The 16817-nt window shown below is 45.9% G+C and overlaps 1 protein-coding gene across 1 annotated transcript in view; it reads left to right on the top strand.

Moving 5' to 3' along the window:
* Positions 1-10598: 10598 nt before the first annotated feature.
* LONP1 (lon peptidase 1, mitochondrial) overlaps positions 10599-16817 on the top strand; it is a 39499-nt gene continuing 33280 nt past the window's right edge. The window contains exons 1-2 of the mRNA XM_078670866.1: positions 10599-11053; positions 15858-15946. Of these exons, the coding sequence (XP_078526992.1) occupies positions 10688-11053; positions 15858-15946 (455 nt within the window). The 5' untranslated portion in view covers positions 10599-10687. The remainder of the gene's footprint in view (positions 11054-15857; positions 15947-16817) is intronic.

Below are 16817 nucleotides of genomic sequence, written 5' to 3'. Positions count from 1 at the left end.
TTGTACTGCTTTCTGTGAATACTGGGGAACCCCGCGTCCGTTGTTACAGCTCTGACAGGACAGAGCAGTGTGATCTGGTGTTTTATTCAGAGCTCAAGTTGGGGGGGGGTATATGTGTGTGTGTGTGTGTGTGTGTATATATATATATATATATATATATATTGTGTGTGTGTGTGTGTCTATATATATATATATATATATATTGTGTGTGTGTGTGTATATATATTGTGTGTGTGTGTATATATATATTGTGTGTGTGTAAATATATATATATAATATATATATATATATATATATATATATATATATTTTTTTTTTTTTACACACACACAATATATATCCGTTCCAATCTCCTCCCCAGATGTGATCAGGATTTCTGAAACGTGATCTTTCAAGCATAGAAGTAATAATCGATAGAAGAAGGCAGTCCCCAGCTCCAAATTGCACACTGGTCATTCTTATTTTAAGGAAGTGTAAAACTGGAATGAATACCAGCATTTTGAAAATCATGTTTGCGAAAGTGAAAGGACAGCAGATACTTATGTAACAAAAATATGTTGCAGCTGAACAGATACAGTTGCCCTGTTGGCTTCAACCTACTGGGACTCCAAGCGTCTAGTAATCAGCTTTCATCAAACATACCAATGCATTATGGGAAGTGTAGTCTTAGATCACCTCGCTTACATCTATAGATTACCAGATGTAAAAGGAAACCAGAGGATTGTAAACTATCGCGGCCTGTCACATGGGGCAATACTTCTGTAGTAGGGGATCTCTGTGTATAGTCATAATCTAGTGAATAGTCCCGCCCATGTGAGAGGACCCCGGCAATCAAAAATAATCTCTTAAATTGTCAAAAAATTGCAGAACTGCAAAGACACTTAATAGAGAATTTAAAGACAAATAATGCAGCCTATATCCACAGGCTACACTGTCCAGTACTTCAACTAGAAATTCCACCAAAAATCCACAAACAGCAAAGCCTGTCCAGATTTCCCTTGCTTTAACAGCAAAAACCCCTCTGGAATGATAGAGAGGAAGGCATGGACAGACAAGCCCCATAGGCTGCCATTATGTGGCTTAAATAGGGTACTGTGCCTTTAAGAGAACTTTCCAGAACTTCTCCCAGTATCCCAGAATGCATAGCAGGTCCCTCTCACTTTCGGTTCTTTTTTCCGGCTCCTGCTTACAGGACCCTGTGCATTGAGCTCTCCCTTTTTCAAGGGTTTATTGGAGTTTGTACACTTTTTGGATTTAAAAGTGTTCTCATTTGATTCTTGGTGTTTCCTTTTCACTTCTGTGTGTTTGTTCAGGCTTTTAGGGATCTAAAATGCCTGCTTTATTCGACAAGTGCCCAGCATGTGGAAGGAAGAAGGCCAAGACTGATCCACACGACGTCTGCATTCTTTGCCTCCCTGAAGAACATGTCCCTGAAGATTGTGACATCTGCCAGACCTTTTCTACAAGGACCCTGAGGGAAAGGCTGAAAATTAGGCTCCAAGGCCTGGAAGAGAGGCGACTGCAGGCTGCAGGTGGGTCTGGGCAGGCTGGGAAGGCTCCCTCTGCCCCTGCTGAGGCCTCTGGGGGGCTCCCCAGAGGCAGGAAGACCAGCAAAAGGTCCCGGTCTCCGTCGATGTCGATAGCATCGACGACGACGTCGAGAGGGATGACGACGGTGTGTTCCCCTTCTCCCCGGGGCTCCGGGTCGAGACAGCGTGGAAGATCGACGTCGAGAGGCCTGGCTAGGCCGCCGTCGAGGTCACCGCCGACGTCGACGTCGTCGTCGTCGAAGTCGGGGCATCGCCGTCGACGAAGGCACCGGCGCTCGCCGTCGAAGCGACACCGCCGGTTGCCGTCGACCAGTTCGATGTCGGGGGGATCCTCGGCGTCGAGGACCGGGAGGAAACGGTCATCGAGGAGGAAGAGTCGACGCTCGCCGTCGAGGTCTGACCGCTCGTCGTCGAGAAAGAAACACTCGACGTCGAGGAGACGGCGTTCGACGCCAGAGTCGAGGGATCGCGGTTCCACGCCTGAAAAACGACGCTCGACGTCGAGCAGGAAGAGATCAGCGTCACCGAGGATCTCAACCTCCTCTAAGAGGCGCAGGAGGGATTCTGGCGCCAAAAGTCACGCTGGATCTGGTGGAGGACGTCGGAGGCGTCGCTCACGCTCTGGAGGGTCTGGATCACAGGCCCCTCCCTCGAAGAAGTCAACGGGCACGGTGTACTCGGTGGTATATACACCGCCAAGGCCTGCGACCCCTCCGCCTCTACCGAAGGAGGCTCCTCCAGCTAATCCGCCGCTCCCCTCCCTTCCTCCGCTGCCTCCTGTGGGGCAGCCTCCGCCACCGGTCCCTCCTCATAGGCCACCGAGGTCGGTGTCGCTGCCTCTGCTTCCGACACCTCCTAAGGGTACGCCTACTCCGAAGCCCCAGGATAGGCCACGGAAGACGCCTCCACGGAAACCGGTGGAGCGCCCACGTGCTGGGAGGTCGCGCTCCCGCTCCAGGAGAAGGGAACGTTCGCGTCACAGGTCTTCCACACGATCTAGACGGCGCCACAGGAGACACAGGTCTCATTCACGGACCCGGTCGTCTGGGACCAGGGACTACTCCCCGACCTTGTCGGATTCGCCGGACACGAGGGTTTCACCGATCGACGATCTGGTGTCCTTCTAGGACGTGCTGTTACGGGGTGCGGCAAAATTGGGCATTACTTTGACGGTGCCCACTCCCAAGACATCGGTCATCTTCGAGACGCTCCATCAGAAGCATTTGTCTCGGCCGTTACTGCCACTGGTGCCGGGCCTGGAAGAACCGGCCCTGGATCTTTTCCTCACTCCAGCGGTGACTAAGGCGGCACCTTCCAGACTGCAGAAGAAGTACCGGGCTCCGGACTCGGACCCGGCCTTTCTAAGGCTGGAGCCCCCTCCAGACTCGGTGATTGTGACGGCGGCGCGCAAACAGCATGCCACCACGCCTTCCTCCCCAGTTCCGCCAGATAAGGAATCTAGGTAGTTGGATTCATCTGGGAGAAGAGTTTGTGGGACCTCGGCGACCTCAATGAAGGCAGCTAGTTCCACTGCCTTGTTGGGTCGGTATGACAGAGCCCTCTGGGAATCCCTTCAACAATTTGTGGAGCTCCTTCCGCGGGACAAGCGGGAAGACTTCCAAGAGGTGCTAAACGAAGGAATGTTGGTGGCGAATCAAGTCATCAGCGCTGCAGCCGACTCTTCTCTACTGGCGGCGCATGGTTTCTGCCACGGAATAAACCAGCGACGACATGCATGGCTCCGCCTACGTCTCTGAAACCGGACGCTCAGCAGAGGGTTGCCAATCTACCATTCTCTGGCGAAACCCTGTTCGGGAAGCACGCTGATGATGAAATGGCCCGCATGAAGGCGGAAGCTGAAACGCTCACAGCGGTGGGTTTGGAGAAGCCCAAGGAGACCAAGAAGACGTACCGTCCGTTCCAACGCCGGTTCGGTGGTCAAGGCAGAGGGCGTGGCCAGTCTTCTGGACAACAGCAGCAACAACAACAGCAGCAGTTCAGAAGACCATTCCAGAAACGCCAGAGGGGCAGAGGCGGCCATCAGTCGGCCCCAGCGACTAAGGGCCAGGCCGGGTCTAGGCCCTGAGCACTTACTTCCCCGACATCTGTTACCCGCTCCGGGTGGGGGGAAGCATTCAATTTTTTCTGGCAGAGTGGAGAAAAATTACTCAGGACAAGTGGGTGCTGAATATTGTTTGCAATGGACACAGTCTTCGGTTCACCAGCCCGCCTCCATCAATTCCTCCGGTCGGCTCGCAGTATCAGCTGCGCGAGCTCCAGGCGGAAGCCGATATCCTGTTAAGGAAAAGGGCGATAGAAGTCGTACCTCTGTCTCAAAGAGGAAGAGGTCTGTACTCCCGGTTCTTTCTGGTTCCAAAAAAGGACAAGAACGAGTTCAGGCCCATTCTGGATTTGCGACAAGCAAACAAGTGGATTCGCAGAGAAAAGTTTCGCAAGCTGTCGTTGCATCAGATTTATCCTCAGCTGCAACGGGTAGACTGGCTGTGTGCCATAGACCTCCAGGATGCTTACTTCCATGTGCCCATTGCACACAAACACAGGAAGTTCCTGTGGTTCCAAGTCGGCGCCAATCACTATCAATACACAGTACTGCCATTCGGACTGAAGTCTGCGCCGAGGACATTCTCAAAGTGCATGGCGGTGGTAGCCGCACACCTACGGAGGAACAAGGTGTTTGTCTACCCATACCTGGACGACTGGTTGATCAAGGCCTCCTCCTTCACGGAAGCGCAAGCGCACTTCCAGAAGACGTGCGTTCTCTTGAACAAGCTGGGGTTGCACATCAACATGTCCAAGTCGGTTCCGACTCCAGTCCAGTGCATTCAGTACTTGGGAGCCTCCATCGATACGCTGTCAGCAAGCGTGTCTCCTTCGGAGGAGCGACGATTATCACTGCTTCGGAAGGCCCGGGCTCTCATGACCGCTCCATCCACGACAGTGAGGACGGTGTCTTCTCTACTAGGATCGATGGCCTCATGTATCTTCCTTACGCCCCATGCACGGCTGCACATGAGACCATTGCAAGAGTGCTTGGAGGATCAGTGGGATCAGAGGAGAGGATCTTGGGACGACAAGATACGTCTATCTCTGCATGCTCTTCAGTCTCTGAAGTGGTGGTGTTCAGCGGAGAATCTCCGCAGAGGGGTTCCCTTCCACAAGGACATTCCCACTCAGGTTATCGTGACGGATGCTTCTCTCCAGGGCTGGGGAGCGCATTCTGGAGACCTACAGATTCAAGGGACGTGGTCCCCGACGGAGTCCACGTACCACATCAATTTCCTGGAACTCAGAGCTGTTCACTTGGCACTGAAGGCCTTTCACCCGTCCTTCCAGACCAACTCTCTACTTGTGCAAACGGACAATACGACCACAATGTATTACCTCAACAAGCAGGGAGGCTCGAGGTCACGCACCTGTCGCAGGAGGCGCAGGCGATCTGGCGCTGGCTTCTGGCTCGAGGACTGACGATAACGGCTACCCATCTGCCAGGTGTGCAGAATGTTCAGGCAGACGCACTGAGCAGACTGATTCAGGAAAACCACGAATGGGTCATAAACGACGAAGTACTAGGAGAAGTCTTCGCAAGGTGGGGGACTCCAGACGTAGATCTGTTCGCCACCGCCGAAAACAGCAAATGCCGAGGCTTCGCCTCCAGGTACTACCAGCCGGGGACGCTGGGGAACGCGTTATGGATCAACTGGTCGAACAGCTTTCTGTACGCTTTTCCACCCATTCCCCTGATTCCGACGGTTCTCATCAAGCTGTCCCAGTCCAGGGCGCGGATGATACTGATTGCCCCGGAATGGCCCAGACAGTGGTGGTTCACGGACCTGCTTCACCGGTCTCTCCTTCCTCATATTCGGCTGCCGTGCAGGCCGGACCTTCTCACGAAGTTCGGGGGGCTGATGTTGCACCCCAACCTCTCGTCTTTGAGTTTGGCAGCATGGCTCCTGAGTTAGTGCAATATGGTCATTTGAATCTCCCTGCAGATTGTATGGACATACTGAAGGAGTCTAAGAGACCTTCCACTAGGACTTCCTATGAGTACAAGTGGAAGAGATTTTGTATCTGGTGCAAGTCTAAGAACTATGATCCGACGACTTGTAAGGAAGATGTCATCCTTCCTTATCTTCTACAGTTGGCGCAGTCTGGCCTTAATGTCCATTCTATTAAGGTTCATCTTGCTGCTTTGACTGCCTACAGGAAATGCCCTTCACAGACTTCCTTCTTCCAGATCCCTGTGATCAAAGATTTTTTGGAAGGCTTGAAGAAAGTGTTCCCTCCTGTCAGGCTTCCTTCGCCTTCATGGGAATTGAATGTGGTGCTGTCCAGGTTGATGAAGGAGCCTTTTGAACCTATTCATAAGGCTTTGTTGCAGCACCTGTCCTGGAAGGCGGCGTTCCTCGTGGCCATTACATCGGCCCGCAGGGTGAGTGAAATTCAGGCGCTGTGTTGCCAAGAACCTTATACTGTATTTCATGCTGCTAAGGTTGTTATGCGTACTCACCCTAAATTTCTTCCCAAGGTTATTTCTGATTTTCATGTTAACCAGACCATAACTTTGCCTACGTTTTTTCAGAATCCTTCATCTCCAGCGGAAAGGTCGTTACATTCCCTGGATGTTAGGAGGGTGTTGAAATTTTATCTGGATAAGACCAAAGATATTCGTAGATCTGACCAATTGTTTATCAATTATGGATCAGTCAGGACGGGTCTTGCGACCTCTAAGCAGTCTATCTCTCGGTGGATTGTGTCCTGCATACAGTTGTGTTACCAAAAAGCTAATAAGACCTTAGGAGGTAAGCCTAAGGCTCATTCCACCAGGGGCAAAGCTGCCACGACAGCATTGCTCCGTAATGTTCCGATTGCAGAAATCTGCAAGGCGGCCACTTGGAAGTCGGTCCATACCTTTGCTAAGCATTACTACCTGGACACTGATGCCAGGGCAGACGCTCAGGTTGGGCAGGCTTCGCTGCGAAATCTGTTCGCACAGTAGTGGTGTTATTTCTCTTTTCTCCACCGCCGCTTTGGTGTGGGGATGGGCTTGCCATTCTATTCACTAGATTATGACTATACACAGAGATCCCCTACTACAGAAGGAGTAGTTTCTGTCCTGTAACTCCAGTTCTGTAGTAGGGGTATCTCTGTTATAGTCATAAGCGCCCTCCCGCCTCCCCGGTGGAGAGAGATGTTCATTTAAGGAATGCGACAGGTCTGGCGTGTTACGCCTTCAAAAAGAACTGAAAGTGAGAGGGACCTGCTATGCTTTCTGGGATACTGGGAGAAGTTCTGGAAAGTTCTCTTAAAGGCACAGTACCCTATTTAAGCCACATAATGGCAGCCTATGGGGCTTGTCTGTCCATGCCTTCCTCTCTATCATTCCAGAGGGGTTTTTGCTGTTAAAGCAAGGGAAATCTGGACAGGCTTTGCTGTTTGTGGATTTTTGGTGGAATTTCTAGTTGAAGTACTGGACAGTGTAGCCTGTGGATATAGGCTGCATTATTTGTCTTTAAATTCTCTCTTAAGTGTCTTTGTAGTTCTGCAATTTTTTGACAACTTAAGAGATTATTTTTGATTGCTGGGGTCCTCGCACATGGGCGGGACTATTCACTAGATTATGACTATAACAGAGATACCCCTACTACAGAACTGGAGTTACAGGACAGAAACTACTCCTTCTAAAATATTTACTTGCCCCTAGAAATGCTAACCAGGTTTGGCATTGATTGAGGGGACACATTAATGCTATACTTGGCTTAGAGGGAGGGAGGCAAGTCAAACACATAGCATGTCAGAAATGTCTGGAGAGCCATGCCACACTTTATCCCACTGACGCCACCCAGTGGCAGCGCAGAGAAGCTGCATAGATGAATGTGTCCAAGGGTGTAATTGTAGTATCTGTGTGGAGGAACCGAACTGGCACAAATTCTTCAGAATCGGGTGGTCACATCACTCCATTTCATCACAGACACTGTTTGCAGCTCTGGGCTTCTAAGTGACAAATGACTGGAAAAAAGAGTTGCCAGTCTAGTTGTTTTTATGCCAACAACTGAAGGCACGCAACAGCCAGAGTGTTGTAGGTTGTTGTGTGAAAGCTCTGGACTGTAAATAATGTTTGTGATGACATAAATTTAGAAGGTCAGCCTAGTTGATGCCTAACAAGTGGCCTCGTGAATCACCACTTTAGCCACTACAGCATGAAAGAAAGAAAAGGTAGTGAGGAGGGAGCAGAAAGAAAGGTAGGTGTATAGAAAGGGAAAGGGAAGCAAGGGATGTTGAAAGTAAGGAGGTGTGGAAGAAAGTTAGGAAGGGTCATAGAAAGTGTAAGATGAAGGAAAGGTAGGAAAAAGGAAAAGATAGTGAAAGGTTGGGTGGAAGGGTAAATGGATGGGGAAACGTTTCAGTGAAATACGATGAATGGAGGAATTAAAATATTGATGAATGGGTGAGCTAAATGATGTATGGAAGGGTGAAAGGATGGATGGGGATGGATGGATGGATGGACAGATAGATGGTTGGATGGATGAATAGATGGATGGATGGACTGACAGATGGAAAGACAAAAAGATGGACGGATGGATGGGCGGACAGATGGACAGACAGACGGACGGATGGATGGATGGATGGATGGATGGATGGATGGATGGATATATGGATGGATGGATGGACTGACAGACGGATGGAGGGATGCATGGTGGATTAATAAATGTGCATACGAAGAAAGTGTGGGTGACTGATGGAACCATAGACCCCAGACCATTAAGCCTTATGTACAGTAGTCCATGAAATACTTTGTATTAAATTCTTGGTAGGCGTAACATAGATACCCTCTAATAGTAGTTGTGTGGCGGACCAGGAGTGTCAAGTGGAGATCATGGCCACCACTGAGTATGATCATACATACAATGATCATTGTATTAACACATTATGTTTGCTGACTATCCAATGATAGTGTCTACTGAGATGATTTTGAGTTATGTTTTTGTGCTCAATTTTGTGTGTGGTGGCAACAAAAATGTGGAGATATATGTGCAAGTAGGTTTTGCGCCTACTTTTAATATGTTAATTTAGTGTTTATGTGTTTTTGGCAATAGTCAAAAAAAGGATGCAGCAATTCCTGGCCAGGCACAGGGGAAAAAAAGACCAGCAGAGTCATGGAGACTGGGTCAGACTTCTAGTAGCCCCTAGCAGCCAATTGGTCGCTGTAACACTTGTACCAAGCCAATAAGAGGCCATTAAGATTGGGCCTCTATTTGCCATTTTATGATTTTTGACCAAGCATTTGTCATCAATTTTCATACTTTCAAGGACTACGAATCACTTGGAGAGAGGAATGCATTTCCTGTCTGTAAAGTTGTAACACATTTCTGTGCAGTGCTGCAGTGTAGTTAAAATTAATACAAGTAAACCAACTCCTAGGCAATAAGTGTGTGTGGGGGGGGCGAGAGGGCCGCTCACACTCTTGGGCACCATTGTTAATGCAGTGAGACCTCTGCCACTGACTTGTTGGTACGTTATACCATGCTTAAGTGAACACTAGGACTGGAGTTTGCCGTCTACCAAGATTTTTTTTATAAAGCTTGTGATGTTGTGCCTTTTAAAGCAATTACTAACTGAACAATGTGTATGAAATCAGTTCAGTAACTACCTGTGCACAGCAGTTCAAAGATTTGGGTAGGGGACTGAAATTGAGTGTTGCAAGGTAACACCAGTGTGGTAACATTAGCCCCCGCAGCCCCTGTGGTGTGGGGGCTCCCAAGCTCCAAGGGGCCCCCTCTGTGACTGCACAAGCAGCAGGCCCCTTGCCTGAGAGCTCCTGAACAGGTCCTGAACGTGGCGGGCCCTCTCAATGTACTTTGCAAGGTGGCACCCTCAAGTTTTGTTAAGCCACTGGGTAATGCTGCATCAATGCCACATTGATTAAAGTCCAGGCTACTTATTTATCAAGGTATTGCATGCTTGCCCTTGTAGTATTGGTTCATATCAAATTATTATAATTGAGTTGGGCACACCTTTACGCAGTTGGACCATTAACTATCTGAGGTGTCTTACTGAGTGTATTTTCTGATAGTTTTCTGCGATTTGATTTGGCTCATGTCTCACGTGATGCAATTTCATACGATGCCTTTGTTATAATAAATGTTATACAATGTCATTTCTTGTGATACCATTACTTTGTTAGACCTCAAAAAGAGCCTACCTCTTTTTAGTTATAGGAAGTTGGCCAGTTAGTATGCATTTTTTGAAGTATTAAAATGAGAGGCAGGCAGGTATAAATTAGATTTTAAACACTTTAACTGTTTCCTTTTTAGTTTAACTCACTTTTTATTGTTTTTTTCTGGCGTTCCTCTCGTTGCAGTGGCGAAAACCTCATTCGTCAAACACTGGTCAATTGAAAACTGAGACATGCCAACTCAAAAGGGTGCCATTACTTACTCATGAGTTGGTAAACATTTAGACTGCAAATTAGAGAAACTGTAACAGCAAGCGTCCTGTTGGACGTGTTCTGTTGATGCTCTCACTTCTGTGTACCAGAATTTTCCTTGCCGTTAAAACTTGTTCCAACAAGAAAACGTCTTTTTAGAGCTGGTCCTTTAAACTTTAAGTAGCATGACAGTTCCAAGATGGCGGCAACAGTTGAGTTCAGCTTGTGCGGATCGATACAGTATAGGACAGTAGGTAAACGGCGAGTGCCGTTGACGACCCCTGAATTCCGAGCAGCCGTGTAGCCATCTTGAAATGTCACTTTCGTACTAACTGTAATATGACCTCAAATAAAGAAGTCAAGAAAACGCTGAATATTTGAGTTTACAATGAGAACTACTACAGTCTCCTTTTATTATGTCCCTAACATGCGATTTAAATTGTGCATTTTATAACTTTATTAATAATTCTATTCGTTTTCTCAAACACGTTGTGTGAGTGTTCATAATACTAAACGATACGTTTTCTTGTTAGAAAGTATGATAACACACTCCGGTGTTGTGTGTACATTCCTGAAGCGCATCCCTTGACCTCGGCGATGGATGAAGCTCCTGGCGGTGTCCCCTGCGCGCGCAGGGCGGTTGGCTCAGCAGTGTGCGCCGCCTCCCCGCCGGTGACAGCAGACGCACAGCATGGCCGGCTACCTGCGGCTCTGGAGCTCCTGCAGGGCGAGGGCCAGAGTGGGGCTCCGTGCCCTCGCCGCCTGCCCTGCTCCACCGCCCCTGGCCTCCCCGCGCAGGGCATGGGCGCTCCCCGGAGGCCGGGGACCCTTCCAGTCCCAGCGGAGGCACCTGCAGACCTCCTGGGCTCACCTCAGCTCTACGGCCGGAGGGGACGGAGGGGCCGAGAGCAGCGGAGGGGAGGAAGGGGGTGAGCCCTACACCGCGCCGGTCATGACCGCCCTCGCCCCGCTCATGATCCCCGAGGTCTTCCCCAATGTGCCGCTCATTGCCGTCACCAGGAACCCGGTGTTCCCCCGGTTCATCAAGATCATTGAGGTGAGGTGGGGTGCATAATGGAGGTGGGGGCGGGCATGCCAGGCTGGATCCCAAGGGGTTCAGAAGATATGCCAAGAGGTGAGGTGGGGGTGAGCATGTTAGCCTGGATCCCAAGGGGCTCTGGATGTGCTGAGGTGAGTGATTTGCAGGGAAGAACTCTTAACTTTTGAGTAGGGATGTGCTAAGGTCAGTGTATTAAATGCACTCAGCTGCACTTCTTTACTTTGCAAAGGAGAATGCCAACACTACTCAGAATTGTGCAATCGTTTTATTGAGTACCACTGCTCCTCGCAGCAAACAGGCACTCTAGCATTGTGAGCACTTGCACTTTTATCATTCCATCAATGGATTTCAGTCACTGGCAGTTGTGAAACTATATGCATGCTGATATATGGAGGGCTTATGGGGTTAGAAGCTTAGTGCATAGTTCTCAACTTCTTAACTTCCAGGGAGGACCGAGATTAACATTTAAGATCCTATCGACATTAATTGATGGCATGTGAAGATGTTGCAAAGAAATTCCCTTAGCTCAAGCAATCGTGTCACGAACCAGGACTTAAACAGATAACACAATCATTTTGACTGCATCATCTTTTGATGTTTAAAGCTTTTAGTTTATCAATCATAGTATATGGAGTATGACACAGAGAAGGACGATGCTTTGTTATGCCCAATTAATATTGCAATTAGCCAATTCTGTTTTGAAAAAATACAAAACAGAATTGGCTTCTTGCAGTATTAATTGGACATAACAAAGCCACAAGTAGGTGAAATCACATTCCATTTATACCAAGATCTCTGTTCCTGATACGACTCTGCCCCTTTTGAGCCATAAGTGAAACAAATAACCATCTACTTCGTGTGTAGTGTTGTAGATGTGCAGACATTATCTTAATGCAGACTTGCTATCGTGGGGTGTGAGAAAACTGTATTTTATTCCTCCCTGTTAAGCTGATTGCAGCCTCATTCCGCAGAGACGCGTCTACTATTATTGTTAATCAAGTGCACTGAGTAATAACACCTTCATGAATATTTTATGATCCAAACCCCGCTATCCATGAGGCATAGTGTTGATACTGTAAATATGTTGTTATCCTCAGAGCCAGCGAGGCGACTTGTTTGGCATTCTCCATCTCAGGTGATATGTTGAATACAATTATATTCCTGCACTTAGTCATTGGACATGTTTTGGGTTCTTGAACCCAAGAAAGAACCAGATGGAGTTGCTGATGTGTATATATAAAGGGAAGGCTGGGCTGAGCCTTAGAAGGCCTCACTGTATGTCATTCTAAGATGGCGATCTTGGTATGTAGGCATGATGGACCGCATCTGTACACGTTTACGTCTAATCAGTCCTCAGTTGCATCGTTCAAGAGTGGGCTATGGTGTTTAGAAGCTGAAATGTTAGCCTACACCGGAAACTAAAGTATTGACTGATTGTACAAGGTCATTAAAGAAGTGGCATACAGACAAGGGTAGAGGATGCATTCAGGAAGTGTCAAAGCTTTCGTCTCTGTTCCTCATTTCCCCCAATCTCTGTTCCCCAGTTTCCCCAGCACTAAAAGCAATTAAACTGTAGTGTCTAACACTCAGGAGGCAAGCAAGTTGTTCCTCAGAAACAAAATGCAGGATTCCTGCAAGCGAGGAAAGTGGCCACATGTGACATTGTAACAAAAGTAAGTCAGGTCATGATGTAAGGACAGTGAAACGAGCAGATGCCCAGTAGAGGTGAATCTGGAAAAAAGGAACTCTAACTCTTAATAAACAGTATTGATTCTCTGTTTATGTATGTGGGAACCAACGCCACAAGAAGTATCTTGCACAATTAAACTATAGAAACAATTAATATGAAATAATATACATTCAAACAATAAGATAGATAGATATAGATAGTCAGTAACCTTATTTAAACAATACTTTTAACACAGATTAATGTGGTGTAGCGCAAGCTAATCTAAAATGTATACCTTGGCCTGTAGGCCACTATTGAAAGAATGCGAGATTGCTTCATGCAGTTTGTTTTACAAAAAGAAAACAGCTTTTTTTCAGTGCATTATTTACATTGGAGCTGCAGGGATGACATGACAGATCTGTGTGCAGCATCTTGCACAATCTCTGCCCACGTAATTCTGGGCTGTGATGGAGAGACTGACCGGTTTTAACTGGGTGTTTCTGACTCTTTTCAAGGGCACTGCTCTGGTGTCACCCTGCTTAGTCAATTCAAAGTAGGACATTTTATAGCTAGCAGACGTCTTACATTAGTGGTGAGGAAATCAAGGTCATTGTGTGGGCCGGAATGACATATGAGAAAAATATATTATGGGAAACATATTTTGTGACACTGCATGAACAAAAACTGAGCTTGTTTATTAATAGAATGGACAAGCAGTTTGAAAACGTTAAAAAACACAAGCTGGCATCGTTAAGTGTCAAAATCTTCTTTTTTCAGGGCCTTTTTTATTCATTTATTTGTTAATATGTTTTTAGATTAGATAGTTCTGTGTATAGTTTTATACTGGTGCTATTGTCACTAGAGTCCTTAGTGTACACGTGACCTCTATACCAATGATGAGGTGGTAGTCCGTTTGCATGTAATATATGGATTTAGTTAATTTAGTGCAAAATAATCCTGACTTTGTCAAGCTTGTAAGGTGGGAGTTCCTGTGATTTCACCACTGACAAATGGTCAGTGGACTACTGAATATGTCAGCCAGTCTACTGTAAGCATCAGTTGCCTTTTGTATCTGACTATACTTGGTGCTAGTCCACGGTTTGTGTGTTGGTGTTGTGTATTTATAACTAGGATAGCACACTTTCACCTAAAGCCTTCTCAGCCTTTGATGAGTTGGGTGCTTAACTGCGTAGAATAATAGACTTACTTCAATAAAAGAAATTTCTAAAGATCTGATAAAGGCCATATAGTTGTTGGCCATATAGTTGTTGAGATGGGTGCTAAATTCTTTCACGAAGCAAGAACTTGCTTTTTTTTTTTTGGAACCCTACTAATTTTCAAACCTCTTTAGCTCCAAACCAATCTTTTTCTGGTTCTGGAGCTTCCACCTGGAACCCTCTTTCTCCAGATTTAAGATCACTATCAAACATTCTCTCCGTAAAAGTGTAAAGACTCCCCTTTTCAAGACCATCCTTGGTTACTTGGACTTAAATACAAACCAGTGCCATTAGGTACTGGTTGTTTCCAAGGACTACTGTCTGTTAATATGACACTCACAACTATTCTCCTTTCTCACCAAATTCACTGTTGAATCAAAAGTTGTCTACTCTTTTTGTTCCTCCTCACAATACCCATCCTTGCCTCATTCCCAGCATTTGTATAGTCGTTTCACCCGTGAACAGGTCAGTGTTTCATTTATACTTCATTGAAGTGATGTTAATTTAGATTTTGAGCCACACAATAAGTTGATTTCTTGTCCAGAAAATGGGTGTCTGATGCTTCGCCTCCCATGTGTAGCTTTTAAAGAAAGAGAGAGATCATGTGATATTGCTTTTAAAGAAAACACCAAAACTACATCTTTCATTCACTTTCAAATGGGATAAATGTGGATGTTGCTCTGAAAGATCTGACGAATCACAATGCCACTCTCTTGTTTTGGTCAAGCAAATTCTAAATTTTTTGTGGATTATGTCCACAACCTGAATGGTTGCCTCTTTACACAGCTCTTGGAGTTTTGACACTTTGAATGGGCAGCATGGCACATTCAGGATTAAAAAGAGCAGGGTATTACTGGCGATTGCATCATGTTTGCTAGCAGTGAATCACTGCTCAAGGATGCGATCTGCTGGCCAATGCCCTTGCTTTCCCCAAGCTTGTGTACGAAGAGTTTTGTCTCCTTCAGTGCTGGACCCAATGAAGAATCACAGATGTGGTTTTAAATGTAATTTCAAACAAACTCCAAATGCTTTCCTCTCAGTTTACAGTTCAGTGCATTCATTAATTTAAAGAGATAGCCAGCTACCTTGATGAATGTGTGAATTGATGCTATTGTAGTGCATTTTACAGTTGAAAGTTAGGGGTCGAATGCACTCATTTTGTATATTGAATTATATTGTTTACCTTAAATAGTAGGGCTTTTATGTTCTTTGTTTGATCCCGGGACAGAAATATCTAATTATATGATGAGATTGGGGACATGTGTTCTAGTGACTGCTATGTTGCTAATACTACTATCTGGAGAGCTCAGTTCTATTCTGCACTATGGCACTTGATAAACAAAATCATGTGACTTTGGGCACATCAGTTTATCTTATAATAAGCACACTATACTTATGTTAAAAAAAATCTACTATGCACTGTTCTGTTCAATGTAGTCCAGCTTGCATGTTACCAGTTCACCGTTCACATCCAGCTTCTGTTATCTGGTCGCGGCTGAACTGGACACCTCACCGTGCTCTGAAGTTCAACACCTCATGTTCGACATTTTGCTCCTGCAGAATCAAATTCAGATTTTATTGCCATTTACAATTATAATGTAAGATATTAAAAATTCATCAAATGGCCCTAAAATAGACGCTTAAATGACATGCCATCATTGCCATAAAACACAGTGCAAATGATCAACTCAGCTAATTTCCTCCAGATTTGCCAGCTGCAATAACTGTTCAATTTAAAACATGCAACTACTCCTTGAAGCTGTGTTGCGCTAATTTAAGTACCTAAAACAGAAAGACTCTCTCAGATGTGTTATGGTCCAGAGTTGCATTATTATTTACTCGTTATTTTGTTTTTTCTATTTTTGCCTCATTAAAAAAGAGGTTAGTATTTTAAATAATTTGAATATTTTTTTAGGTAAAAAATAAGAAGCTGGTTGAGCTGCTGCGACGGAAGGTCCGTCTTGCGCAGCCGTATGCTGGTGTTTTCCTGAAGAAGGATGACAAGTAAGTGGTTTTGAAGCGGCACATCCTTTGAATGCTTTCAAATTAGTTCCCATTCTTATAGGCTTGAGTAGATTCTAAGAGCTATGATAATCCACATCAACGCTTACCACAGATTATATGTCTGATTTTCGGTTACACACTACTACTCTTTCCAGGCTTCCAGAGATGTGAAAACATGTAGTATTTTTTTCATCTAGTTCCAGAAAATTTATGTTAAATTACAACAAATGTGGTTTACTGCTATCTCAAGTGGAAATTTCTGTCAAACGACTTGAAAAAAACCTATTCAAGTTTCCAGCAGGCTACTGGCTCGAGCATGTAATCTCTCAAGCAAGACGTTTTCTGCATGAACCAATCTCCCTCTGTAGATAATTACACAAAGCACATTAGATTTATGGGCATTCTGCAAAATCCACGTTTCACAAACTTTTCAAAATTCACCCGTATGATTTTTTTGCTAAGGCCTTCTCCACCTCCCTGTTTTTTGTTCTACCGTTTCCCCATCAATAACTTGATTACCGCGATAGCCCGGCCCGTCAACTTTCACCGCCTCATCTTAGTGCAAGGAGTAGGATTGCAGCCTCACTAACTAACTGTTCTTGATGGTTTTGGTACCGGCGAATCTCATCTTGCATATTTGCAAGTATATTGTTCATCTTTAATGAGCCAACCCCTCTTGCTAATTTTGACCTGAGGAGGACGTGTGAGGACATTTTATTATTAAAAAATAACTTGTAGGAGGTCCTTACCTTAAGTTTTGGCTCCTTTTGCTGTTTTTTACAGATACACACTGTACAGAGCTTTGAGGGCTAATCCATAAACATGTTTCCACCATTGGAGCTGGACCAAAAAGATTGTTTAGGCATTGGAT

This window comes from Lissotriton helveticus, chromosome 12, assembly GCF_964261635.1.
Source record: "Lissotriton helveticus chromosome 12, aLisHel1.1, whole genome shotgun sequence".
Classification (NCBI taxonomy): domain Eukaryota; kingdom Metazoa; phylum Chordata; class Amphibia; order Caudata; family Salamandridae; genus Lissotriton; species Lissotriton helveticus.
The sequence above is the reverse complement of the archived record's forward strand: the minus strand, read 5'-3'. Positions and strand labels throughout refer to the sequence as shown.